This window comes from Desmodus rotundus, chromosome 7 (assembly GCF_022682495.2).
Source record: "Desmodus rotundus isolate HL8 chromosome 7, HLdesRot8A.1, whole genome shotgun sequence".
NCBI lineage: Eukaryota > Metazoa > Chordata > Mammalia > Chiroptera > Phyllostomidae > Desmodus > Desmodus rotundus.
In genome coordinates, this window is record NC_071393.1 from 4097265 (window position 1) to 4123810 (window position 26546).

General features: G+C 52.0%; 1 protein-coding gene across 8 annotated transcripts in view; it reads left to right on the forward strand.

Moving 5' to 3' along the window:
* The window catches only part of KDM2B (lysine demethylase 2B), a 99717-nt gene that overhangs the window by 60788 nt on the left and 12383 nt on the right, over positions 1-26546 (forward strand). For all 8 annotated transcript variants that reach the window (XM_053928894.1, XM_053928890.2, XM_053928891.2 and 5 more), the window contains one exon: positions 25639-25863. In XM_053928894.1, the coding sequence (XP_053784869.1) occupies positions 25639-25863 (225 nt within the window). The remainder of the gene's footprint in view (positions 1-25638; positions 25864-26546) is intronic.

Genomic DNA, 26546 nt, shown 5'->3' on the forward strand with positions numbered 1-26546 from the left:
TAAATAGAAATGCCACTGGTCAGACCACAGACTGTTCTTGCAGACATAGCACCTTGAGGCAACCCAGCCAGGCCCCACAGTTGCTCAGAACCTGCAGGGGAAACCATGGCTTTGCCTCACTGCTTCCTGGGGGGCAGGATCATGGTTTGCAGAATGTGGGCTTTTAAAGAGACAAGCTCACCACTGCCCACTGTCCTCTCAGAATTCACGGAGAGGCCCAAATGAGCCTCCCCAGGCAAATCACTCCAGGACTACACATGTGCCCTGGCTTCCGGGCCTGGAACCCTTGGCCCACTCCTAGGGGGTTTATGGGCATTTTATTTTTTGTTTTTAAAAAGATTTTATTTATTTATTTTTAGGGAGAGGGGAAGGGAGGGAGGAAGGGAAGGAGAGAAACATCGATGTGCAAGAGAAACATCCATCTGTTGCCTCTCACACGCCCCCAACTGGGGATCTGGCCCGCAACCCAGACATGTGCCCTGACTGGGAATAGAACTGGTGACCTTATAGTTTGCAGGATGACACCCAACCCACTGAGTCACACCAGTCATGGAAGCTTTTTTTTTTTAAAAAACAGACCTCTGCCCCACTTTCCTCCAAAGTCTTGGAAACAGGGAAGCTTGCTTCTGGGAGGAGCAGCCCTTACCTAAGATTCCCAAGGAGGATCCATTATAAGCACTGGTCTGCACCCAAACTCTGCCTGGGCTGGTGTCAGCACCAGTGGGACAAACTGGAGCCCCTAGGCCGGTGGGAAAGAGTGAATGGGAGGGAGAGGGAAGAACCTTCGACATTCAGCAACACTTCTGGGTACCGGTTTTACTTTCACAACACCTTATAATAAAACAAATATATTTTGCATACCTCTCAGTCTCAGGTTAAAGTGCACAATGAGATTCTTTGGCATACTGAAAATATTGAGGGAGTTGTACAGATATCACCACAATTTTAGAACATTCTTATACTCTCGAAAAGAAGCCCCCTCGGCAATCATTCTACTTTTTTCTAAGCTACCCCTTCTCCCAGCCATCACTGATGTACTTCCTGTCTCTGGATTTGCCTGTTCTGGACATTTCATAGAAATGGAATCATACAGTATGTGGCCCTTTGTGATCGGTTTCTTTCACTTAGCATAATATTTTTAAGCTTCATCCAAGTTGAACATGTATCAGTACTCATTCCTTTCTATGGCTAAGTCATATTCTAACATATGGATACATGTTACATTCTGTGTATCCATTCATCTGTTGATGGGCATTTTTTAAATATATTTATTGATTATGTTATTACAGTTGTCCCATTTCCCCCCCTTCACTCATGTTGATGGGCATTTTAAAAAAGTAGATGTTAGAGGGAAGAAAGGGGAGAGAGAGAGAAACATCAATTTGTCATTTCACTTAGTTGTGCATTCGCTGGTCGATTCTTGTATGTGCCCTGACCGGGGATAGAACCCACAACCTTGGCATATTGGGACAATAACCAGCTGAGCTACCCGACCAGACCAGGGTTGTTGATGGGCATCTTTGCAGCTGTTTCTACTTTGTAGCGATTGTGAATAGTGCTGCTATGCACATGCGTGTACAGGTTTTGATGTGAGCCTATGTCTTCGTTTCTTTTGGGTAGATGCCCAGACTGGTCAGATGGTGCCACTATGTTTAACTTTTGAGGGGTGGCGGGACGGTTGGCCATGGCGGCTGCACTGTTTTCCCTTCCCACCGCTGTGCACGAGGGTTCCAGCTTCTCCAGCCCCCACCGACAGTTATGGTCTGCCTTTTTGCTGAAAGTCATGCTAGCCAAACCTTTTCCTTTGTAATTTAGTTTATATTTTCTATCACTTCTTCCATGTTTATTTTCTGAGGTTGGGAGGGCTACCGTAACAGTAATTGCAGACTCTGTGGCCTCAACAACAGAAATTCATTTTCTCGTGGTGCCAGAGGGCAGAGGTCGGAGATCAGGTGTCAGTGGACAGGGTGCGTTGCTTCTGAGGCCTGTCTTTGGCGTGTAGATGGCCACGGCCTGTGTGTCTCCACAAGGGCTTCCCTTTGGGTGTGTCGTTGTCCTTACAATGACACCAGTCACACTGCATTAGCACCCCACCCTAACGGCCTGGTTTTTAACTGTTACCTCTTTAAAGATCTGTTTCCAAATACAGTCACATTTGGAGGTACTGGGGGCCGTGGACTCCAACATAGGACTTTGGTGGTGGGGGGCACAATTCAGCCTATACCATTTACTGTAAATTATCAATAGTTCAGAGTCACAAACAGGTATAAATAATATAGTAATAATAATACCATCCACCTCCACCCCCACCCCCAGTTCTAGAAATAAATTATTGCCATTGCGGCCCAAATCCCCTGGCTATTCCCCGTCAGTGGTACACACCAGTTGTTGGATGCAGTTTCCAGACCTTATTTAACCCTTACAAGGAGGCCAGCAGGTGGGTCGTCTTATCTCCAGGGTGCTGTGGAAACGGGCACTCAGAGGCACGCTGCCACCCTCGGGGCCACACAGCTGCGAATAGTAAGGCGCTTTTGTCGCCAGATGGGTTTCCGTGCTCTCAGGAACTCAATGAAATGTGGCGGGGAGGGGGGAGTGGGGGGAGTGGAGGCCGGGTGCTATATTTATGCATTTCCTGGCTTGTGGGGTTAAAAAGTGAGCAGGAGCGGAAGAAGTGAGTAAACGACCAAGTGCCTGGGCCGCCCGGGGTCTCCTGATTCCCAGGTTTGCAGGCCGGCCTCCTCTCCATTTCATGCAGGTTGGGTTGAGAGATCAAGGGTGCCCACTGAGGCTGTCAGGATGCGAGGTAGGGAGCGGCACTGGGTCTGGGTCAGGTTACTTCACAAGTAATTAATGATAAATGATGATCAGCTAGCAACGCTTTGATCTCCCACCTTGGCTCCCGGAGAACGAGGTCCTTTCCTGGAACTGATTAGGTGCCGGGAGGTCATTTCTGATGTGGCGTCTTTCAAATCAAAGATGCTACTGAACCGCCATCCGTCACCATCCCCTCGATTGGCTGTTTTCACCGGTGGTGCCAGATTTGTTTGATCCACCTACACTCTGTTCAACTCCTTTCATGACCAGGTGGTGGGATTCGGGGGGCCTGTCTGTGACCTTAGAACCAAGCCGAGGGAACTGAGCTTATTTGAAGCCTGACCTCTGAACTCAGGAGCTAGTAGACCTGCTCACCAGCCAGACAATGCTACTTAGCCAGCTTGCTGTTTCATTCATGGGAAGGAAGCTGAGGAAGGGGGGAGGCTGAGTCCTGGCCACATGTGGAAAGCGAGCCTTTTGAAGCGTCCTGGTTCTTTTCTTTTTTAAGATTTTATTTATTTTATTTTTAGACAGAGGGGAAGGGAGGGAGAAAGAGAGGCAGAGAAACATTAATGTGCATTTGCCTCTAGTGCGCCCCCTACTGGGGACCTGGCCAGCAACCCAGGTCATGTGCCCTGACTGGGAATCGAACCAGCTACCTTTTGGTTTGCAGGCCAGTGCTCAATCCACTGAGCCACACCAGCCAGGGCAGTGTCCTGGTTCTTAATCCATTATCTCTAGTGGCCAAAGATGGCTGCCACTTGAATTTCAATTACTGGCAATTTTTTTGGAGTGAAGGAGCCAAGTGGCTGGAGTGTGTATGAACAAGTAGCATCACAGGGAATGTGGGGGCAGTCCTCTTCAGCAGTTACTGGAGCAGCTTCTTTACGAGGCTGTTACGGGGCCACCCAGGAACCACGGGAGGAGGCAAGACACACACACACACACACACACACACACACACACACACACACACACACCCTGATGTGTGCGTCACCCTGGGTTCTGCTTTGTATCTGTTCCCCTTCTGCCACAGTTGGTCGTTTAGATCCGGGGGCCTGATGGCCTTTCCCTGAAAGAGAGGCACAAAACTCAGCTGGTGTAAGAGGCCCCCATGTACTTCCTGTTTGTCCTCTGCTCCAATTCCTGTCACTGCCAGAGTAATGACATTGGTGGTGTACAGTTGAGGAGGAGGAGGAAGACGACGAGGAGAAGGACTAACGTTTATGGCGTGTGCTCAGGGCCAGGTGGTCTCCTAGACAGTGAGTGTGGCCCAGTGAGGGGAATGGGTTTAAAAATATAGCTTCTGGGGCCCCACCTTGGATACTGTGATTCGGTGGGTTTGGCACGGGGCCTGGGAACCTGAACTTTCTAAATGCTTCACAGTTAATTCTCATCCACGACCAGGGTGAACTCTGGGGTCAGGTGCAGCTGGGGGTCAAATCCTGGCTGTGCCACTTTCTAGCTGGGTGTTTGTGGGCCAGTCTGAGCCTCAGTTTACTCCTCTGTAAAAGGGACTGATAACGCCTTTCCTGCAAGATGCTGTCTGTGAAATACCTCAGTGGTAGGCCATCCGTCAGCGATGGCAATTACAGCTTTTTGTAATAATGGTGTGTAATCATTAAGTAAATGATACAACCCTGAATCTGCCCTCCCAGAAGGTGGGTGATTTTCTCAGTAGAAATAGAGGACATAGAAGGAAGAGCCAGGAGCAGAGAATGGAGTGAAAAGTTTAGAGACATTTCCCATTATTATTGGCTCATAATAAAACTTAATCTCCAGCAAGACCCAAGTGGCTTAATTTCCCTGAAGTGGTCACGGGTTGTGCTGAAATGACTGGAGTTTCCTACGAGGGGGCTGGTTTCAGAAAGTGCTTCTTTTTCCCTTTCTCACTCGGGCGACCGTTGCCGTAGAATGTGCCCCTGGGGGTGGAGGCAGCTGAAGCAACCACCTCCCCCACTGGGCCAGGTAGGAGGAGAGGGTGCAGGAGAGGCCTTGTGACAGGGCAGCCTCCAAGGTGGCACCAGTGATGTGCAGCAGCAGGGAGCAGGGTGCAGGGAGGGGAGCGAGTAAAAACCAATCTGGGGCCCTTGTCTGGAATCCCCTGGGGTTTCCTAAATGACAGCGAAGGCTTTTGTGGAGTCTGGAGTGCAGCTGGTGCCCCTGAGCCCGCCCGACACCTTTGATAAAATCTGGCCCTCAGGAGGCAGTCCCCTTATTCTGAACAAAGTTGTTTACATCAACGGCAGAAGCATCCAGTGCAAAGAAAATGACCGATGGCTCAGGGACGCCACCTTTTCTGTACAAGCTGGGACCGAGGTCTCTGACCAGCTTATGTGAGCTCTGATTCCAAAATTTGTCAGTGGCTAAACCGTATGACAAGCATGCCATCAGAGCTAGCCGCCCCCCAACCCCCTCTTAGTGGAGGGGACTGAAGCCAGGAAGTGGAAGTTTGTCATCACACCAGATGTGAGGGCTGGGCAGGACGGAACAGGAACAGCCTCACCTGCCGGCTTCAGTGCGAGCTGGAGCTGTCTTTCTGTCACCTTCCTTCTGCCTGTCTGTTTCCGAATTTCCTCTTTCCTGAGGACGCCAGTCATTGGACTAGGGTCCTAAGGACCAACTGCGTTTTAACTTAATCACCTCTGTCATGACCCTGTGTCTAAATACGGTCCCAGTCTGGGCGGACGACTTCACCCTCATGGATTTGGGGGGAAATACAGTTCAGCCCAGAAACCTGCTATCAAACCTTCCGTGGCTCTCTGTCTTCTTTAAGTCATCCCCCAAATCCCTGTCCTGGCCTCTAGCACCCAAGTCTTCAACCGCAGCTCCACCTTAGGATCTGGTGACGGCTTGTCCCTCTTCTCGGCCTGGCCCAGCAGGGAAGCCGAGTTACACCCTGTTTTCCATTTCCTTGCTGGCCTGGGTCTTTGCTCATACTGTGCCCCCTTTTGAGAATGCTCTTATTTCCCTACAAACAAATTCGCCACCTCTGTGCCCAACCAATTTCCTTCTTCACTAGGAAGCCGCCTGATCTGTGTGTTTTCTACTTGCACCCTCATGTCCAGTCTGCTCTGTGGGCCACCTCAGAGATCAGAGGGCATTCTGGTCTCTCTGGCTTCTGCTTGGGCTCAGCCATTGGGAGGAACCAGCAGGAGATGGGAACATGGGAGGAGAGTGGGGCCTGGGGTATTTGTTCCCCCAGCTTCCTCCCTGTGGGAACCTTGACGTTTGGCAGTTTCCTTCCATCGAAGACCATGGCTCCTATTCCATGGCCTTCTCCAGCTTTTCTCTATGCTTCTGGTAACTGTTCCCGCCCCTAGCCCATCAGCCAAAGGGAGGTAACAGTTTGTCACTGTCTCTAGGGCCAGAGTGCATTGCCTCGCCATCCTGTGTTGGCTTCTCCAACCTTACCTTACGCTCTGTGATTGAGCCTCTGTTGAACTCTTCCCCAAGACTGGGTGGGAGGGAGCCAGGGTGCCATCCTTTTCCTGCCAAGGTCCTGGCGATACACTCCCCAGTTTCTGTTTCCATTGGATTTCCACATTTTATTCTGACTGCTATTGCATGTCTGTCCTAAGCTCCCACTAGTTTCTAGAGACTGGAGCTCGCCTATTGATTTCTTTCCTTGTCTTTTTTGCATCCTGTCAGGCATGATTGGTCCCAGGTAGTAAGGGACCAGGAAATGCTTATTGAATGAATGGACTTGATAACAAGGTCTTCCTAGAGCTTCCAAAAGATGAAGTCGTATTCCATTATTTTTAGTCCTTTTGTTCTCCAGATGCCTCTGAATCCTGTCTTCCATGTGAATAAGGACCTCTCCTGACTTAACTTTTGTGTCCCAGTCCCACCCAACTGTAGGAAGGACGCTGACTAGAAGAGTCCTGAGAAAGGGCCACAGGGGTGTCCAACCAGCGGCCCGACACAAAATCATAAATTTACTTAAAACATTATGAGATTTGTGTGTGTGTGTATGAGATGCGAGTCTCAGTGAGTTTCATGTGTGGCCCGGGACAACCCTTCTTCTTCCAGTGTGGCCCAGAGACGCCAAGTTTGGACACCCTTAGGGCCCAGATCCTTTTGCCCCCCAGACTCGGTCATTCCCCTTTGCCTGCCGACTGAGAGAGACCCTGTCTCACCTGGAGATTTTCAGCTGTCGTCTGTGTCCCTGTGCAACCGCTTCATCTGCTCGTGAAGACAGCGCTTGGCCGAAATAGCCTGTAATTAAAGTGCAGACCCGCATTTCTTTCTTGGGCTGTAACCCGCTCAGCCGTCTGCGTTGATAATGCCAACGACAACTTCTTGGAAAGCAGTCGCGGCAGTTCCTGCCTTCGGTGGAGTAATCGGAGAGCCGGGCAGGCACTGCGAGGGGGACCGAGTGCCATTATCACGGTTGTATTTCTGGGACGGTGGCCTGTCCTTCAGACCTCTCTTTTTGTCACGTGTCATTGGACGTTGTTGCATTTGAAAGGAGGACACCTGGTCACTGACGCCGGGAACTAGTTGTCGTGTTCCTTTTTCTCCCCTTCTCTGGGGTTTGGCTTTGTCAGAGAGATGGGTGTGCGTGCTGCCTACTGCTGTCAGACCATCTTTCTCCACAGCCGGGCGCTCCAGAGACAAAAGCTCCGTTAGGGGAATTATTGACACTTTAATTTTTGACACTGTTACACAGGTGGGAAGGGAATGTATATTTGTAGGGACAAAGAACGTAGGTGGGCACACCTGAAACTAATGCAACATAATATTGAATGTAAACTGTAATTGAAAAATTAAAAAAAAAAAACACAACATATAGCAGGAAGTAGGACCCATAGTAGAACCTGCTCTAACACACGGACCTTCCCCACCCATGAATGCACGTGACTAGGCGAAGCACTTTGCAGGAGCTCAGAGATAATTTCACTTATAAAAATGATTTTGGGGGCATATTTACGGTCATTGCTCTCTCTCTGTGAATGCTTGGTGGGACCAGATGGTAGGAGGGGACCGGGTGTGGGGCAACCATAGGAGGTTTGTTAGTTTGGCTGTTCTCAGTCGATTGGTTCTTCTAGGCAAGGGTCTTATTTCTTTATATTTATTTCTATCACTGTTTTTTCAAAATATATATTTATTTATTTTTAGAGGGAGGGGAAGGTAGGGAGAAAGAGAGAGAAAGAGAAACATCAATGTGTGGTTGTCTCTCACGTACCCCACACTGGGGACCTGGCCCCTCAACCCAGGCCCGTGCCCTGACTGGGAATCGAACTGGTGATCCTTTGGTTCGAAGGCCTGCACTCAATCCACTGAGCTACACCAGCCAGGGCTATCACTGTTCTGTAAATGGTAGAAAAATAAACACAACATAGAGTTGACTGTTCTAACTATTTTTAGGTGTACAATTCAGTGGCCTTAAGGATATTCGCATCGTTGTACAACCATTACCACCCTCCATCTGCGGAATTTTTTCATCGAAACCCCATTAAACAGTAACTTCCCATTCCCTGCCACCTCTTCCCAGACCCTGGTGCCCCCACTCTGCTTTCTGTCTCTGTGAATTTGACAGCTCTGAGGACCTTGAGGAAGTGAAGTCCCACAGGATTTGTCTTTCTGTGTCTGGCTTGTTTCACTTAGCGTAATATCTTCGAGGTTCGTCCATGTCGTCGCCTGTGTCAGAATTCTCTTCCTCTTTATGGCTGAACCATATTCCATTGTGTGGAAGGACCACAGTCATGGTTTTGTTTTGTTTTTTTAAATCCTCATCCGAGGATATGTTTTTATTGATTTTTCTTTTTAGAGAGAGAGAGGAAGGGGGAGAGAAAGAGAGAAATATCAATGTGAAAGAAAAACACCAATTGGTTGTCTACCATATGCGCCCTGACCAGGGATTGAACCCACAACCTAGGTATGCACCCTGACTGGGAATCGAACCCACGACCTCTTGGTGTACGGGACGACACTCCAACCAATCGAGCCACCTGGCAAGGGTGACGGCCCACGTTTTGTGTTTCCATTCATCTGTTGGTGGACACTTGGCTTGCTTCCATCTTTGTTGTAGATAATGCCGCTATGAACACGGGAGTGCAAACATATTTTCCAGCGCTTACTTTCGGTTCTTTTGGGTATCAACCCAGAAGTGGAACTGCTGGGTCCGATGGTGATCGTGTGCTCTGTTTTTGAGGAACTGTCGCCCCCATTTTCCACGGCAGAAGCACAATTTCACATTCCCAACCTCGGTGCAGAAAGGCTCCCATTTCTCCACATCCTGGTCAACCCTTGTTATTTTCTGTTTTGTTTTTTTAATAGCCATCTTAATGGCTGTTACTTCTTTTTAACTCACTTCATTTTTTAGGCGGAAGTATTGTTTAGAAAATTACAGACATGGCAGCTCTTCCCCTAAATGCTTGCGCTTGCGTCTCTGAAAAAGAAGATTTTATACATAGCCAAAATAATGTTATTACCCCTTAAAAATGTCATAATTCCTTAATACCACCTAATGCCTGGTCGTCCTGGTCATACTCAGATTTCCCAGATCATCCTTTGTAGCTGCATTGCCCAGAGCAGGATCCAGTCCGGACCACGCACTGAAGCTCTTTGTAATTCCCTCTTTTTATCTAGACCTTTCTCAGGACGATGCTTTGTAGAGAAGGAACGTGCAGGAAGTCCTACTCACGTGTGTATCTGTTTGCTTCCTTATGTCTTTTCGCTGTTGCCCCCCTCTCTCTTGGAATTTCTGTAAACTAGACAGTAAATCTAAAGGCCTGGTTAGATGAAAGTTAAATATCATGGTGATTAAGGTGGTTGCGGCCTGATTCTTCCCCCATTACTCAGTTATGTTTGTCCATCTTTCCTCCGTAGAATAATCTGGAAGGGGACGCGTCGGCCCCTTGCTTCCCACCACCATTTACAGATGGTTTCAACATCGGTTGATCGTTCTTCCCTGGATCAGTAGTTGTGTCCGGAGGCAGAGTAAAGCATGTCACCCCTCCCATGCGGACTCGCTCCAGTTCTTCCCCAGAGGTTTCCCTCATCCATACAGTTCCTCCTGAAAGGGCCGCATGCCTGCTTCTTCTTCTTCCCCTTTAAAGACCAATTTTCAAAAACAAAAAAACCCCCAATTTTCAGAAAGGAGCCTGTTTCGTGGCAGCTTCCAGTGGTGACAGAAGAGTTTTGTCAGGTTTTTTTCTATTCTGAGTGTCATAATAAACTCATGGATTTTCATAGATCCAGGGGGATTTCAAAGGCAAACTGGCCTGCTGGAGATAAGCCCTTTTAAAAGAAAAGCAAGAACGGAAAATGAAGGAAGGGCTCGGCCTGTGTGAGTGAGTGAGTGTGTGTGTTTGTGCGCGTCCGCCCAGCCACACCCACACCCACCTGTGAGCATTTGCATTTGTCAGGCCTGCGTCCCTAAGTGAGAGGCTTTCAGGTTTTGTCTGAGCCCATCAGTGATTGTCAGCAGCTCCCTGAAAAGTTAGTTCAACTCTCTCCTTGGTTTGATTAGTTTCAACTCGCCCCAGGGTTTAGGCCCAACAGTCCCAACCAGCTTACCTTTCAGGGAAAGGAAGTAAGATCAGTGTTAAATAACGGTACACACACACACACACACACACACTTTTTCATTTGGGTAAAAATCACATAATATAAAAGTAAGCATTCTAAAGGGAACAGTTCAGTGGCATTTAGTACATTCGTGATGTTGTGCCACTGCCACTTCCATCTGAATTCCAAGATAATTTCACCACGCCAAAAAACCCCCCTGTACCCATTAGCAGTCACTCCTCACCCCCACCCCATTCCCCCAACCCTGGGCCAAACCCCACCCCCCTTCAGTCCCCGGCAACCTCTAATCTACCTTCTGTCTCTGTGGATTTGCCGATTCCGGACATTTCATGTACAGGGGTGGGCAGAAGCGGGTTTACAGTTGTCAGTATGCAAAACACAGAATGTGTAAATAATGTAAATAATGTAATGTGTAAATGAGTATGTGTATAATATAAATAATCATAACCTGCAGGTCTTTTTAAAAATATGAACAACTGTAACCCTACTTTGCCCACACCTGTATATGGAGTCATGTAATATGTGGCCTTTTGTGTCTGGCTTCTTGCACTTAGCGTGATTTTTCAAGGTTTATGTACATTGCAGTATGTGTCCGCCCTTCATTGCTTTTTGTGGCTGAATAATATTCTGTTGGGTGGAAAGACCACATTTTGTTTACCTACTCATCATCATTGGATGGAATTTGATTTGTCTTCACATTTCGGCCATTGCGAACAGAGCTGGTATCAGTGGTGAACATAATTTTGGTATTTTTTTAAAAGACTTTATTTATTTTTAGAGAGAGGGGAAGGGAGGGAGAAAGAAAGGGAGAGGAACATCAGTGTGAGACAAACATCAGTCAGTTGCCTCTTGTGCACTCCCTGACTGGGGACTGAACCCACAACCTAGCCTGACCAGGAACCAGACCAGCGACCTTTTGCTTTTTTGCAGGACGATGCTCAACCCACTGAGCCACATCGGTCAGGGTCATAATTTTACTTCTTCTCTGTCTGCTTTACCATCACGTTTTCCTTAATCTTTGGATTCGGTCTTTTGAATTTAAAAACATATTTTGGCTAAGTAGAAAATATTCTTTTTCAGCGATACAAACGTAAGTATTTAGGGGTGGAATTGTCTGTGTGATGTCTGTAATTTTCTAAACAGTACTTCAGCATAAAAAAATAAAGTGAGTTAAAACAAAGTAACACCCGTTAGGATGGCTATTTTTAAAACGCACGGGACATTTTCTTTATGTCCTATGTTTCTCCAAGGTCTTTCTTTGGAGGAAGAAAGACCTTGGAGAAAGACCTTGGGATCGACATGATAGGGGCTGTGGTGCCGGGAAGCCAAGGGTGGGTGGCTGGGGGAAGATTTGGCCCTGTTATGAAGAATGTTTTTAAATTTAAAAAGCCCTAGTTGTACACTGGAATTATACAGGCATTTTATGCATTTTTAGCTCCTTAAACTTTCCGGAGCTGGTGGGGAGGGCGGTGTGTCAAACGAACCCATTTGTTCCGTCCAAATTGTCTGAGCCCTGAGCCTTAGCCTGGATTTTGTGGGGAAATAAATAGAGACGGGAAATACCTTTCTGTGGTTAGCAGATGAATTGGAAATGGGGTGGGTGGTGGAAAAACATTTCTCAGATCGATGCCATTCACCTGTTAAACTAGTTAATTCTTTAAAAATCCTATGCACAGTCACAGTCTTGCACTGAATGTGAATATTTATTGGCTGATGTTGGTGATGTAGGGAGACATTCTTAGGAGAGGAGCCCTATTTAACAGAAAGCTCTGTCTGTTTGAAGGGTCTGTCTGAGGGGTATACTTGGTTTTTAAATGCTTGTGGAGTGGCTCTCCAGGGGGGCAATAAAAAGTAACTAAGTAACATTAGTAATTTCCTTAACAGAATTCGCTGCAGCCCTTTGTCACTCAGGCATCCTCTGAACCCCGTTTTCAGTCCTAAGCTGCTATGTGACACTTTGCAAAAAGTCCTCCTATTTACATTGTATTAGAAAAATCTCCCTCCGAGAGACCTCCTTTTGCCGTGAAGGGGGAAACCTGTTGAAGAACAGAGAGACCAGTGGTGAAATCAATTGAGCAATACACTTTAAAAAAATGGTGAAATCATAGTAAAATAACGGAGGTATGCATTCTCTGCTGTTTGCTACACATAAATTATTACTTGCATTAACAAGCAACCCCTTGCATGCCTGCTCTGTCATTGCTATTCCTCCTCATGGGCATGTTGACAAACGGCATCCTTTGGTCCAGGAGAGTGCCAGCCCCTTACTGGTCTGGACACAAAATCCACTTGCTTTTCCTGCCCTGGTCCTCTAGTAAGTAATGTTCCCAAGCTGTAGCCGTGCCACTTGTGACCTGGGCTCAAGGGAAGGGGCCACATGCAGGAGTCGCCCTCACCCTGGGGGAGCTCAGAGTCCAGGCCACGAGTGCCCAGTCTGCCTGCCCTTTTTCTTTCTTGTTCCTGGAAGTGGAGGTGGAGAGGACAGATTGATTCCCTGCCACCTGTGACCTTAGCTCCCGCCTGTCCCCACCCTGGGTCAGCCTGCAGCACCCTTAGGTGGCTGCGTCTGGGCAGAATCCCTGGGCGGAAAGGGTTTGTGATCTGATAGGCAGACAGAACATTAAATGACACTCAGAGAGAAAGCAGGGGCGGGGGTGACGCGGCCCAAGCGGACCTGGCATCCATCTGCTGTTCTCCCTTCACCACTTGGTGGAGTTTCTGGATCCTCCTGGCTCAGGGCATTTCCCAACTACCTGGGTGGCACCAGCGCTGGAGGGCACTCTCTGAGAATGTAAGCCTAGGCTAAGTGGAGCCAGGAGAGTGGTAGCTTCTTAGTGTCACTGAAAGATGAGATCCAGGAGAAAAAATGAGCCTAAGGCATGATGTAAACGCTGAATTTTAAGGTGGCAATTCTACTGGGCAAGGGCTGGCATAATATATTTTATATACAGTCCAGGACACTATTCATACAAAACCAATATTGGATAATTGTGAGCACCATTTAGCTAAAGGAAACAATTGAGGGAGTAGAGGAGTAGGAAGCTCTTTGCAAATGTCAGAAGAGGAATTTTTAGAGGTGTTAGGATAGTGGCTAGCTGGAGCTTCTTACCATTTAGAGAGAAACCAGCACTTTAGTCCGGGTTGATGTGCTGTTATTTGGGTTTCTCTGTACCCTTGTATTTTTGGCCAATTACAATGATGTGACAGCATGATTAGCATTTTATCAGCCTCCTGCCTTTCTTTAAGGGTCTTCCTTCTGGGTAGCATGTCCCCTAAGGCAGCATCGGATTCAGACTTCGGTCCAGACAAGACAGTTTTTTATAAAAGATCAGTGGGCATAGAGCGAGGTGTGTGTGTGTGTGGGGGGGTATTCTTTGGCTTGTTTTTGTTGTTAACCTTGATTGTGAAGAATATAAGATACTCAGAGCAGACATGTTTCAAAAAGTAGCAAGTCTGCTGGGATCCCCCCCCACCCCATAGTGTCAGTGGGTGTATACATTTCAGACAAACTTTAAAACCCACTCGGTAAAACTGACATCCCTGTTTACTCACTCCTGCTGACTCCCTGCTGGAAGCCTCCTGAGTTTTATTTACAAGTTCTCCACCACACATTCTGCCTTCTTTGAAAGACCAGGCGAAGACCTGCCTGTGGGTCCTTCTGTTCTCACAGTGGATTTCAGGGCCAGTGGCCAGAGTGTGAGTAACAGTTGGATGACATCGCAGAGTCGATCGATCGGCAGATTTCACAGCTAACAGGCTTCCCCCCCCACCTTGGGAAAGCCTCTGATCTAACAACAGAAGGTCACCCATTCCTCTGTTGGGCAAACCTTCTCATTTTACAAATGAAGACTGAGCAGGTACAGGTGTGCACATTTAGTGTCACCTTGGGCATTCCTAGCTACGTGCTGAGTATTTGGCCCCTGAGCTAAGTCTTTCTGTTCCTCAGCTGGAGTGGCGCTATGGTTTTGATGCTCACAATAGCATTGTCCACTATAGCTAATGGTTGGAGGCCCCCCTTCACAGTAAGGGCGGCTGGGGTAAGTGACCCCATAGACTTTTTTTAAAATCAATCTCGATCTGGATTTACAGTAACAATTTTCTGCAGGAGTGGGCTGCTTTCAGAGTAAGCACTAGGAATCTTTACAGTTTAAAAATTTAGAAACCCACACCTTCTGGCCCAGCCCCCAGGGAGTTGCCAGTCTCCTAGAACTGGGGGCCCCCACCTAGGACAGACGCATTTAGGGCTTCTCTCTGGCAGTGGCAGCCTCCACATCTGACGCTCGATCTGAACTCCCATCTGCATCACCCCACGTTCAACACCAGTTCTCTCTGGACCTGGAAAGGCAAACCTGAGGGCTGAGAGGGCAGCACCAGGCGATCGGCCAAACCCAAATGCCCTCATCGGGGAGAAATGGGCCCCCAGACCGTATCCAGGCCAACGGGCCTGCAAGCGCTGGGCACACGGGGTTCTCAGGTTCGCGGACATCAGGTCCTGGTCCCAGAGCCTGCGCAGACCCGGGAGCCTGGGTGCCCGCCTTCGGGGGCAGAGGGACCCGTGCCTGGCATCTTGTGCAGGGTTGCAGCCCGCGGCTCGTGCGCCCCGGGGCTCCCACGAGACGCCCCGCAGGACCACACAAAAGACCCCACCCGAGGTCGGGCGTGCATTTCCTGTTAGATTGGCTGCGGCGTGCAGCCAGCCACCCATGTGTATCCCGCAGCGCGCGGGCCGGGCGGGGCACGGGGCACGCCCCCACGCAGCCCCAGTCCCCGCGCGCCTGCCGTGAGGGGCCGCCCTCTGCGGGTCCGCCCCCGTGTCACCGCAGGCCGGGCTCCCTTTGTGTGCGGCCCGAGAGCCGCGGCCGCGCCATTGGCCCGCCGGCCCGGGGGGCCAGCCCCTTCCTGGCTCGCCTCATGCATATGCATGAGCACCCCGGCCCTCCCCTCCCCGGCCCCTCCCCGCCCCCTCCCGCGCGGGCGTGCGAGGCGCGCGGCGCGGCTCCCTCCTCGCGGCAGCCGGAGCCCGAGCCCGAGCCCGAGCCCGGGCGAGCCGAGCCTGCTCCGGGCGGGCGGCGGCGGCGGCGGCGGCGGCGCTGCTCCAGCCATGTCAGCGCGCGCGAGCCTGGGCCCACCATGAGCCATGGCCATGTCCGTGAGCGCCGAGGACGACGACTATGAATCGGAGCCGGACCAGGTCGGGGGCCCGGGGTGGGGCTAAGGGAGGGACCCGCCACCCGACCTCCCGACCGACCGACTGACGCGACCGAGGGCGGCCGCGACGCCACCCTGCCGCGACGAGGAGAAAGTTTTGCAGCCGCCGATGGTGGTGCCGCCAGGGCCTGGCCCGAGCGGGGCACAGAGGAGCGCGGCAGGCCGGCGGACGCCCCGGGCCCGGCAGCCGGCCCGGGCAGGGGGCGTGTGCAAGCGGCTGTGCGCCGGGGTGGCCGGCCGTGCCTCGGGGACAATGTGGGCCTCGCCGTCGGGCGGGCCCTGCCGGGCGCCAGCCAGGGCCGGCGGGCAAGTTGCGGACGCCGGCGCGCGTTCAGCCGGGGCGCGCCTCGCCCTCCCCTCGCGCCCTCGCCCGCGGCCCACGCGCGTGCCGGCCGACCCGGGCGCACCCGGACCTGCAGGCGCCGGCGCCTCCCTCCTATCCGTTTGCAAAGTTGCACCGGGACCGTCGGCCTTTGGGCTGAAGGACGCCGCGGCCCGAAGGGTGTGCGGCCCGCGGCCGTGGGCCCGACGGCCCGAGCTTTTGTCTGGGCGCCGCGCGCCCGCCGCCTGCCGTGGGCAGACGGAGACAGGAAGGGGTGCGAGCCGCGGTCGGCGCGGGGAATCCGGAACCGGCGAGTGCGCTCCGCGGCGGAGGAAGCCGTGACCCCAGATGGCAGTGTTTGGCCTCGGTTGGGTTTAGAAGGGAAAGCAACCTCTCTTGGGAGCAGGGGGGAGAAATCTGTGGATAAAACAAAGCCCTGGGTGTGTTTACGGCGTGAATTTACTACGGGAAGATTTCGCATTTAGGAAGCGGGGAAGAAAGTGGAGGTTTTACGAAGTATAATCTGTGGAGTATTTGAAACAGGACACGGGCGAGGCAGACTTGTCCAAGGAATTAAGCCCTGGGTGGTTGGGTTGTCCTGTGCGCACGGGGCTAGGTGAGTGAGATGCTTGCTTATAACCCCGGGTGGGATAAAGATGTTTGGGGATGTTCAGGCCTAGGTGTTTTCCCTTCCATTAGGCGCGATTGAGGAAGTGCTGTGCGTGTTGTACTTAAGTCGTATCACACGCGTTATTAAGTGAATTTATGTAACAGGTGAAGTTAGGTTGTATTGTTCTCTCAGTTCAGCTGGACATTTTTCAGGCACGTGCATCTTATGGGATGTTCCTGAATCTCACGGGTCTAATGGATTAACCTAGAGACAACCCAAGAGGTCTGGGGGCTTGGAACTTGGATCTAGTCCGCAGCGCTGTCTCTGAACGGCTCTCCTATTCTCCCTGCTTAGTTCACACCTCAACTCGTGGTTTGAAATTTCAGTTTAGTTTGGGGGCTGCCTAGTCCCTGCCCACAGCTCACCGTTTCTGTGGCATCTGGTCATTCACAAGACGCTTCCATAGGGGGTACTGCACCTTGCTGTTTCAGGATTGAGGTTCCTGTTACCTGTTTTGTTTTTTTAATTTGGACACACCTATGGCCTGTGGTGGCTATAATCTGACACCCCGTGAGGCAAGACTTAGTATGTCTCTGGGCTTAAAAACACGTTTTCAGGTCCTGCCACTCCAGAGAGAGACGTCCATCAAGAGAGGACCCGGATGCCCTGGAGCCAGATTTTGTTTGCCTCCTCCTCCACCTCAGCCAGACAGCCAGCTTGGAGTTATCAGCCACGGAAGTTCTCAGAGGTTTCGATGTTCGCTTGAAGGTGACTCCTTCCGTTCAGATGCATTGAGAGAGGTGGCCTGTAGGCCAGGCCAATGGGCAGCGGGTTTTTCCCACGGTCCCACAGGGAAGATGGCTGTCAGCGAAGTTAATCAGCAGTAGGAACACTCTGGGCTGTGGTTCACGGCCGCGAGCCTCCCCTCACCAGTTTTTTTCAGTCCTGGGATTTCTCAGGCCTGAGTGGAAGATTGGCTTCCTCCAAGCACCCCAAAGGCAGCTGTTTCCAAACGGGAGCCAGAGTCTCCAGTACGCAGGCCCTGTATCCCACTCTTGAAATGCATCTGCCTCACAGAGGGCTTAGGAGGTCTGACTCCTGAGCCCCTGCCCCCACCCCACCCTGCCAGAATGGGTTGGCACTGCAGGAGAGGCCCCTCGAGGGGAGGTGTGGGAGTCCCGGCATGAGGGCATGCAGGTGTGCTTGCCCACCAGCTGCAGGAAAGGACGCCCTGGAGGCCCTACTGGGAAGCTCCAGTTGCCCGTCCCTGCCTACAGCTGCGCCTAGCCCCTCATCCACCTGCGGGGCACCATACAAGTCTGCGCCTCCCATCCCCACCCGAGGCTGGTGTCCAGTACTGGGCGCCATCAGGCTTCCTTAGGCCTGTTCTGGGCTGGCCTGGCTGCCCCACGCCTTCCCCCAGCAGCCCGGGTTTCCCCTGCTCCCCAGGAGCAGGGCGGTGGTGTGATGGTGGTTGGGAGGAGATTCCTCCGGAGCTGCGCCGTGCTCACCCCTGGCTGGGCCTTCTCCCGTTGCTCTGGCTTGCTTTCCCATTGCAGGATGTGTCTGGAAATTCTTCAGCCCTGCTGCTCAGTTTGAGGAGATGCCCCTTTAAGGAGGGCTCATTAGTGAGAAGAATTCTTGTTCCACCTTGGGTTATTTATTTATTTTTTTAAACCCTGAAGTGAAAGTAGTTTTATTCCTTTCTTTTTCTCTAAATAAAAATGATTATTGCTTGTTTAAAATGACAAAAAATAGGAAATAATGCAGAAGAAGATATTTCAGAAGTGCGCGTGGCCCTAATCACTTAAGAAGCTCATGATAGTGGCATTTCAAGACAAGAGGTCCTTGGGTCTTCCTGAAATTATATGCGGAAGTTTTGAGATTCTCTGCCTATGTGCGTTTTCCTGGGGGAAAAGTCCTTCGCTTTCCTCAGACTCCAGAAACCTGTCCCCTGGGTTCTACTCCCCCTGGTTTTTTTTTTTTTTCTCTTATTCCTTACCCTCAGCCATGTAAACAAAGTGAAGCCTCCCTGCAGTCCACAGGTGTGTGTTAAGGGGCCCCGTGGTGCTGCTGAAATCCAGCTTTTCCTGAGATGTCCACTGAGGATTTGGGCGCCGATACGACGTTGACAGGAATCTGCCATGCCGTAGAATGCAACGTTAGCATGACAAAGGAGTTCCACTGTTCAGGGGGCCTGTGTCTACCCCTTGGGGGGCTCGCTGTGCTGCTGTTGTGGGTGGTTTGGTAGGGAACTGTCTTAATTGTGAAAACCACTGCCCAGGTTTTACTCTTTCTCGTTTTCTCCCCTTGACAGTTGAAACTCTAGCCAGCTCTCTTCTTGAAACGTTTCCTGGCTCCGTGATGCCACACCTCCTGCCCTTCCTCCTGACCAGTCCTCGGCAGGTGGCTCGTTGTCGCCTGGCCCTTGGATGTTCCTAGTCTTGAAGCTACTGTCCCGGACCCTCCTATCACTCTGCCCATTCTGCCTGGACAACCTCATGAACTTGACCAGTTTCACACTGTGTGGTGCTGATTCCCAGTAGTGCATCTCGGCTCCTGTCCCTCCTGCCTGCTGGTCACCTTCCTTGGATGTCCTGGGGGCTCCTCACACTCTGTGGCGGAGCCATTGCTGTCTTCTCAAGCCCCGTGGTTCTCCTGTTGCTCCAGCTGGAAACCTCCAAGTTTTTCAGGCCTCTTCCTGCTCGCATGCCCCATGTCCACTCAGCCTGCGGGTCTTCTAGCCCTGGGTCAGCTTCTGAAATATCTCCTGAGTCATCCCCTCCTCTCATCCCTTCCATGGCTCTTACTCAGGCCTCCATAATCTTCAGCTGGACTACTGTAGCGTCGTCAACTCATCTCTCTGCCTTGCAACCTGCCCGCCCCCCCCAACATACCCTGCACGTTGTTGCCAGAACACGACCGCATTGCTCCTGCATATACAGTCCTTTCACTGGCTCTTCCAGGGGCCACCACTTCTCTCCTGTGGCACACGGGGCCCTGCAGGGTTGGGCTCCTGCTACCTCGGGGCTGGCTTCCAGCAATCATATCAACCTGTTCCTTGAACGTGCCGCGCTGTTTCACATCTCTATCTTACTCTTCCTTCTGCCTGGGCTGTTCGTGCCCTCACCCCACCCCCACCCCCACCCCTGGCCTGCAGAGCCCTGGCCGCCCTCTAAGACTCTGCAGTCGCTACCTCCTATGTCTGTGACCCTTTCCCCAACCTCCCCCGTGAGAAGGGGCATTTCTCCTGGGTCCGCACACCAGGGCCCAGGCTTTTGAGCCACCGCCTGGATTCATATCCTGGTTTCTCATTTATCGGCTCTGTGACATTGGGTAGATGACTTAACTGTGCTGTGCCTCAGTTTCCCCACTTCTAAATGGAAACTGATTCCCACCTCACTGGTAATCAATACAGATGTTGAAAAGAGGAATTAATAAACATTAGCTTTTGGTATTCTCCTCATGTTGCATTGCGCTTGTGGGGTTACAGTCTGTCTCCCCCTCCGCCGCAGCGCCTTTGAGAGTAGGGAGCAGCTCTTGCTCATCTCTGTAGTCCTGGCACCTGGCGTTGACTCTGGTGCTCACTTCACAGCCGGAAAACATTGGGTGGGTGGGTGAGTGTGGGAGCGAGGGGTTAATGACCGAGTCTCACCTGCACGGCCTAGACCAGAGATGCTGACCGTCTTTTCACGTGTTTTTTGCCCACTTACCTGTTTTGGAGAAATACCCATTTTCCCCAAGTCCTTTGCCCATTTTAAAGTCGGCACTTCTGTTATTGTTGTTGTTAGAGTTCTTTATAGATTCTTGACACCAGCTTCTCACCAGATACATGATTTGCAAATATTTTCTCTCATTCCATGGTGGTTTTTCACCGTTGATAATTCACTTTTAAGCACGAAAGTGTTTCATTTTGAAGCCCAGCCTACCTTTTTTCTTTTGTTGCCTGGGCTTTTGGTGTCCTGCAAAAAACCCTCGCCCCTTCTGAGGCCATGAAGATTTATCCTTCGACTTTCTTCAAAGCATTTTATAGTTTTACCTCTTCCATTTAGGGCTTCAGTCCATTTTTGAATTAATTTTTGTATGTGGTGTGAGCTCGGGGTCCAACTTACTCTTTTGCTTGCGGATATCCATTTGTTGAAAAGACTGTTCTTCCCCCGCACTGAGTGGCCTTGACGAAGGTGTCAATCAGGTGGTCATCAGTATTGGGAGGCTTTGTTCGCCGGCTCACAGATCTGTGCCCTCGGTCGTTCAGTGTGTCCTAATGCCGGTGCCACACTGTTTCGTTCTCTGCAGCTTTGCAGTGGGTTTGGAAGTTAGGAAGTACAGGTGCTGTCATTTTGTTCTTCATTTTCAAGATTGTTTCGACTGTTCCAGGTTCTTGGAATTTCCATGTAAATTTTAGGGTCAGTTTGTCAATTTCTGCAAATAAAAAGTCACTGCGATTTTGATTGCATTGAATCTACAGAGCACTTTGGGGCATAGTGCCATCTTCACCATAGTGTGCCTCATTCCATGAACATGGGACATCTTTTTCATTAATTTGGGTTAATCCAAGTAATTTTAACCCCTGTCTTTGAGAGGGGAGGGATTGAAGAGGTTCTGCCCATGGGTATTCTGGAGAACAGGATCTGACAGGGGGCACTCAGGTACGGTATTTTTCGGACTATAAGGTGCACCCCCATTTTCCTTCCTAATTTGGGGAGGTGCATTTTATAGTCTGAAAAATACGGTAATGTTTCTGGAATAAATGAATGGAAGAACTACCTTACTCTAGTATTCCTTTTAAGGACAATGCTGACGGGTTGCTGGTAGGAAAAAGATGTTGGAAGACTAAGATTTGTGTGTGTGGGCCTATAGACTTCAGATTTTTCTAACCAGATGAGGCTGAGGGTATGGATCCTGGGTTGATGAGATTAACAAGTGGCTGGTTTGGAAGTGGAGGTCAGTAGATCCCATTGTTGCCATTATATTATTATTCTTGTTATTGTTACTTTTATCCTCACCCGAGGATATGTGTGTTGATGCTAGAAGAAGGGAGGGAGGGAGGGAGAGGGAGAGAAAGAGAGAAGCAGGGAGGTGAGAGAAACATCAATCGGATGCCCCCCCCCCCCCCCCCGCAGTCATCGTTGCCTTTTGCTGAGAAGAACATGTCAGGCTGAAATTAACAGACACCCTGGGTTACTTGAACAAACAGAGGCAAGGGCAGGAGACAGTGGAGTTTAGTTTTGACTTGTGAACCTGTAGATGTCACCCAGAAGAGATCAGGCCTGAAGCTTCACGCCAAAACGAGAGGCCTGTGTGCATCTCCTTATTAGAAACCATCGATGCCTTTTCTTACGCGTCGATTTCCTCAGTGGTCTTTATTAGGATCCTGCGTTTCAGGTGTTGCTCAGTTTGTTTTTTAAGATTTATTTATTATTATTTTTTTAAATGGTAAGACCGCTCACACCTGCGTAAGCAAATCTTATCATAAGCTTTTTTATTTATTCATTTTTAGACAGTGGGGAAGGGACAGAAACACTGATGCATTGGTTGCCTCTTGCCCACCCCTAAACAGGAACCTGGCTTGCAACCCAGGCTGTGCCTTGACCAGGAATCAAACTGGTCGCCTTTGGGTTTGCGGGATGACACCTAACCCATGGAGCCATGCAGGTCAGGACTCAGGTGTTGCCCAGCTGACTATGAGAAGCTGCGGGCAGCTGCGGCTTTTCCAGCCTGATGGGCAGCGGACTAGAGGGGGCCGGAATCAAAGTCCTCGGAACAGTGATTCCTTACACCTCTTCTTTCTGTCGTTTGCTCTGTCATTTTCCAGGATGTCTCAACTGCCGTTGAAATCCAGACTGGCTTGTTTTTTCCACAGATTAGAAAAGTGCTTCTTCTGATAGGAATGTGCTTTGGAAAGCATGGGAAAGCACGTACAAGCTTTGTGACTCTGGTTGGATTGGTCCAACTTTTTTTTTTTTTCCTCTTTTAACTTCCGAGAGACACTGTCTTGGTGGCCATCGAGGCCAGAGGCCCAGCTTAATGGCTGCTTATACCTGCCATTCCTGAGTGGGAGGCGAGGGGCCTGTTTGGAGGTCTGGGATTTTTTTTCCTCCCCCTTTTCAGTTCTCCACTAAAGAAGCTAGTCCTTAGGCGAGAGCCCTTCGCCTCTGGTTTGTCCTTGGTGGGCGGCCGCTGCGCTGCTCTCTGTACCTGACGGAGACCCTGAATCACACTTGTTTGTCCTGTCGTGATGATTGGAAGAGTAGCTGTTAACAGGAGACACTCCGCATCAGAATGTTTTCCGGGCTGTGAAGACAGGGAGAAGCCTTCGTGATTTCCATCTGTCTGGAAGTACCCGGGCTTCTCTGCACCTCCTGTTGGCGCCGGTCATACCCAGGGCGTCCCGCACTAGCCGTGAACACCGCCCCCTGGGGCTGTGGACTCCGGGGTCTCGAACCGCTTGTCCTGCACATGCGCTGTAGTCTGTAGTGTTTCGGGCGCGCGCGAGGGCGTGCATATCCGCTGTTGGCGCGCCCTGACCCTGGGCAAGTCACTTAACCTCCACCTCCGGTTTCTTTGTCTGTAAAACAGCATCTCATTGGGTTATTTTATTTTTAAGATTTTATTTATTTACTTCTTAGGGAGGAAGAGTGGGGGAGAAACATCAGTGTGTGGTTGCCTCTCCCACGCCCCCTACTGGGGACTTGGCCCACAACCCAGGAATGCGCCCTGACTGATATCGAACCTAGGACCTTTTGGTTTACAGGCCTCCACTCAGTCCACTGAGCCGCACCAGCCAGGGCTCCTTCGGTTATTATTGGGAAAATCAGGTAATATCGTATGTGAAATATGAGCATGATCGTGCGTGCTCAGCAAACAGCCACCTTCTCTGCGGTCGCCGTCCTCTTCATTGCTTCGTTTTCAGGTCCACAGCCCCTTACCTGCCGTTCTCAAATCCAAAGGCTTTGAAAACTGATCTTTTCAAATTATTTTTTTTTAAACTGCTCCTCGGGCACCAAAACCAGACCTGAATTAATGCGCGCAATGTGTAGGCGGCGTCAGCATTATCGGCGTTATCGCTAGGAGTATGTGACTCGGGGCGCCGCGGGCATTCCTGGGGTATTGTGTAAGGCTTGCTGCGCCAGGAGGCCTGCCAGACCCTGCACGAGAAGTGACCGGTGTTGGGGCGGCCCCTTCCCCGGGGGCAGCTGTTGGGTGTGTAGGCTGGCCAGTGGCTGCCCCGAAGGTGGGTGGGCGGGACTGAACCTGGTGTGACTTTGGGGGAGGTCAGAACAGAAGCGCCAGTGGAACCGGCTCTAGCGCCTGCCTTTCGCCCGCCGAGTTCAGACCAGGTCCAGCAGGACTAGGAGCGGTAGCGTGCCCCGTTGAGTGGACACTGCAGCGCGCAGAGGCCCCGCGGTCTTCCTGAACCCTGCAGGCGGCTGGGAAAATAATGGCAGAGCAGGATCCAAGCGTGTACCCAGAGGTGCGTGTGGGTCAAGATCTGTGAGATTTTCAGCTCCCCGCAGGGGCCACAGCAGAAGGAAATCAGTGACGGTGAGGGTTTATTCACCGAGCGTGGGGTGGACCGTCTCTCTCTCTGATGCGGCTGGACGTTCTAGGCAGCCCCGGTGGTGTTGGGAGAGGTGTCCCGCGAGTTGTGGGAGGTTCAGGAGGACCCCAGCCACCCTCGCTGTACGCTGGAACCGTGCCTCTGGGCCGGGAGCTAAGGAGAGGATGGGATTTTTGTTTCTGGATCCAAGTGTGGCGAGCAGTTAAAACGGAAAGGCTGGGACCGGACTGAAGCTTATTGAAGTGGCGGAGAAATGGCTTTGAGCGTTACCTGCCACCAAGATCAGAGAGTTTTGGGTTGCGTCATGGCCCTCCTGACGAAGGGATGAACCATTTCCCCGCAAACGTGTGCTTCTGGGAAAGGGGCCTCACACAAGACCCACATGACGGTCCAGGTCCTTCCCTGTCTGCTCCTCTGTGGACTGGGGCTGGGCCGAGTGTCCCGCGGGGGGTTGAGCAGGAGCTCCACCACCCGTCCTTGTTTGCAGGAGGCCCTGGGGCTGGTGGCCAGGGTGCAGGGACCTCAGAGCAGGACACGTGGCTGGCTTGTTCACTGTTGAGCAGTTAATCTACCTGTCTCTGTTTCCTCCTGAGTCATGGGGTGGGAAGGACTTGGAGCCCATTTTGAGAGAAGGTCTCGGAAATCAAGGTTCCTCAGGGTCACTGCCTCAATTTTCTGGGGTTTGTGTGGTTTTTTGAGCACCTTCTTTGGGCGCATTGTCTTGTTGAGGGACAGTGATGACAAGACACCCTTGATAACTACCCCCCCCGCCCCCCCCCCCCGCCCCCCCCCCCCCAGCTCCTTGTCTGCAGGGAAGGGCCTATGGAAGGACAGTTCTGATAAGTGCCCGGAGGGGGTCTGCAGGAGGCACCAAGCCTGGGGGGGGGGCTGCTGGAAGAAAGTAGCATGTGAACTGGGACTTGCAGGGTGGGTGGGCATTAGCCACGTTAGGTGGGAGGTGGTTCTGGCACAGGAAAAAGGCTGACTCTGTGGCCCTGTGTGGCCTCTGGGGGGAGCACAAGTCACAGGGCGTGGCCCAAGGCATGGGGCCACGGGAGGGTCTTGAGCCTGGGCATGCGATGGAGGGAAGCTGGAGCGCCCTCCGGGGTAGGCTCTTGGGGTGCCATACGGCAGCCCCACAAACTGGGGGTCTTAAAGCGGCGGAAACGTAATTCTCTGGCAGGTCTGGAGACTGGAAGTCTCAGATCAAGGCATCCACAGGGCCTGCTTGCCCCGAAGGCTCCAAGGGAGGCTCCTTCCCGCACGGCTTCCAGCGTCTGGCAAAAACCAGCATTTCGTCACTTGTGGACGCATCGCTCTGTCACGTGGCCGTCTTTTCCCTGTGTCTTCACACAGGAGCCCTTTGCGCCTGTGTCCAGATTTCTCCTGGTCATGAGGGTGCCAGTCTCTTGGGTTAGAGCGCACCCTGAGGGCTCGGCTGCAGTTGGGTTGCCTCTGTGAAGACCCTGCTGGTAAACCGGGCACATTCCGAGGTCCTGGGGTCCGCACCCCTTATGGACACGGCAGCCCCTAATGCTGTGTCTGCTAGGGTGCTCGTGTTTCACAGTCCCGTGTGTTCCCCCGCAGAACCGGGCGATAGGGCGGCCCAAGGTGAAGCTGGGCCCCGCCTCCGCGGTGAAGTTGGCCGCCAACCGGACCACGGCGGGAGCTCGCCGGCGCCGGACGCGATGCCGCAAGTGCGAGGCCTGCCTGCGGACCGAGTGCGGGGAGTGCCACTTCTGCAAGGACATGAAGAAGTTCGGGGGCCCCGGGCGGATGAAGCAGAGCTGCATCATGCGGCAGTGCATCGCGGTGAGTGGGCCCTCCCCGCCCCCGGCCGCGCCCACCCTGGCCTCGGGCTGCCTCGCTCCCGGGCCTGCTGGCCCGCCCAGCGTCCCTCCACGGAGAATGTTCCCGCAGGGGCTCACTGCAGTGCTCTTGCAGATTCCACATGGCAGCGCTTCCTGCCCTGTGCTCAGGCTCCTTTTTCGCCATCGTCTGATGGTCCTACAACTCCCGCCTTCCCTGGACGACCGGGTGCTTTGAAGTGTCTGCCATTAAACACATTGGGGCAGCCCATCCCGTGTGTGACCCCGCTGCCACCGTTTATGATCCAGTTCGTGTAGGCCCTCCCTTCCTTCCTGTCCTCCCTTCAAAGTCAGGGGTCTGCGGGGCAGGTCACTGTCCCTCCTGAAGGGCTGCGCGGGGCAGACAGGACTGATTTATGGGGCTCAGGAGCTGGGCGCTGCAGAGCCTGGCCAGCCCCTGCTGACTGCCTGCGTCCCTGCGCCCCGGCCTTGCCCCCGGACGACAGGGCAGGGACACATGCTCTTGCGGCCTGGCCTGCAGTCCGACTAATCGCCCCTGCACAGACCCACACACCTCGATTTCCCCGGGGTGCTGCTGTCAGGGCCCCGCGGCGCCCCCTGTCGGGGGAGCGATCTCTGTGCTGCGTGGGAAAGCAGCAGGCTCAGCCGGAGAGGCAGGGCGCTGGG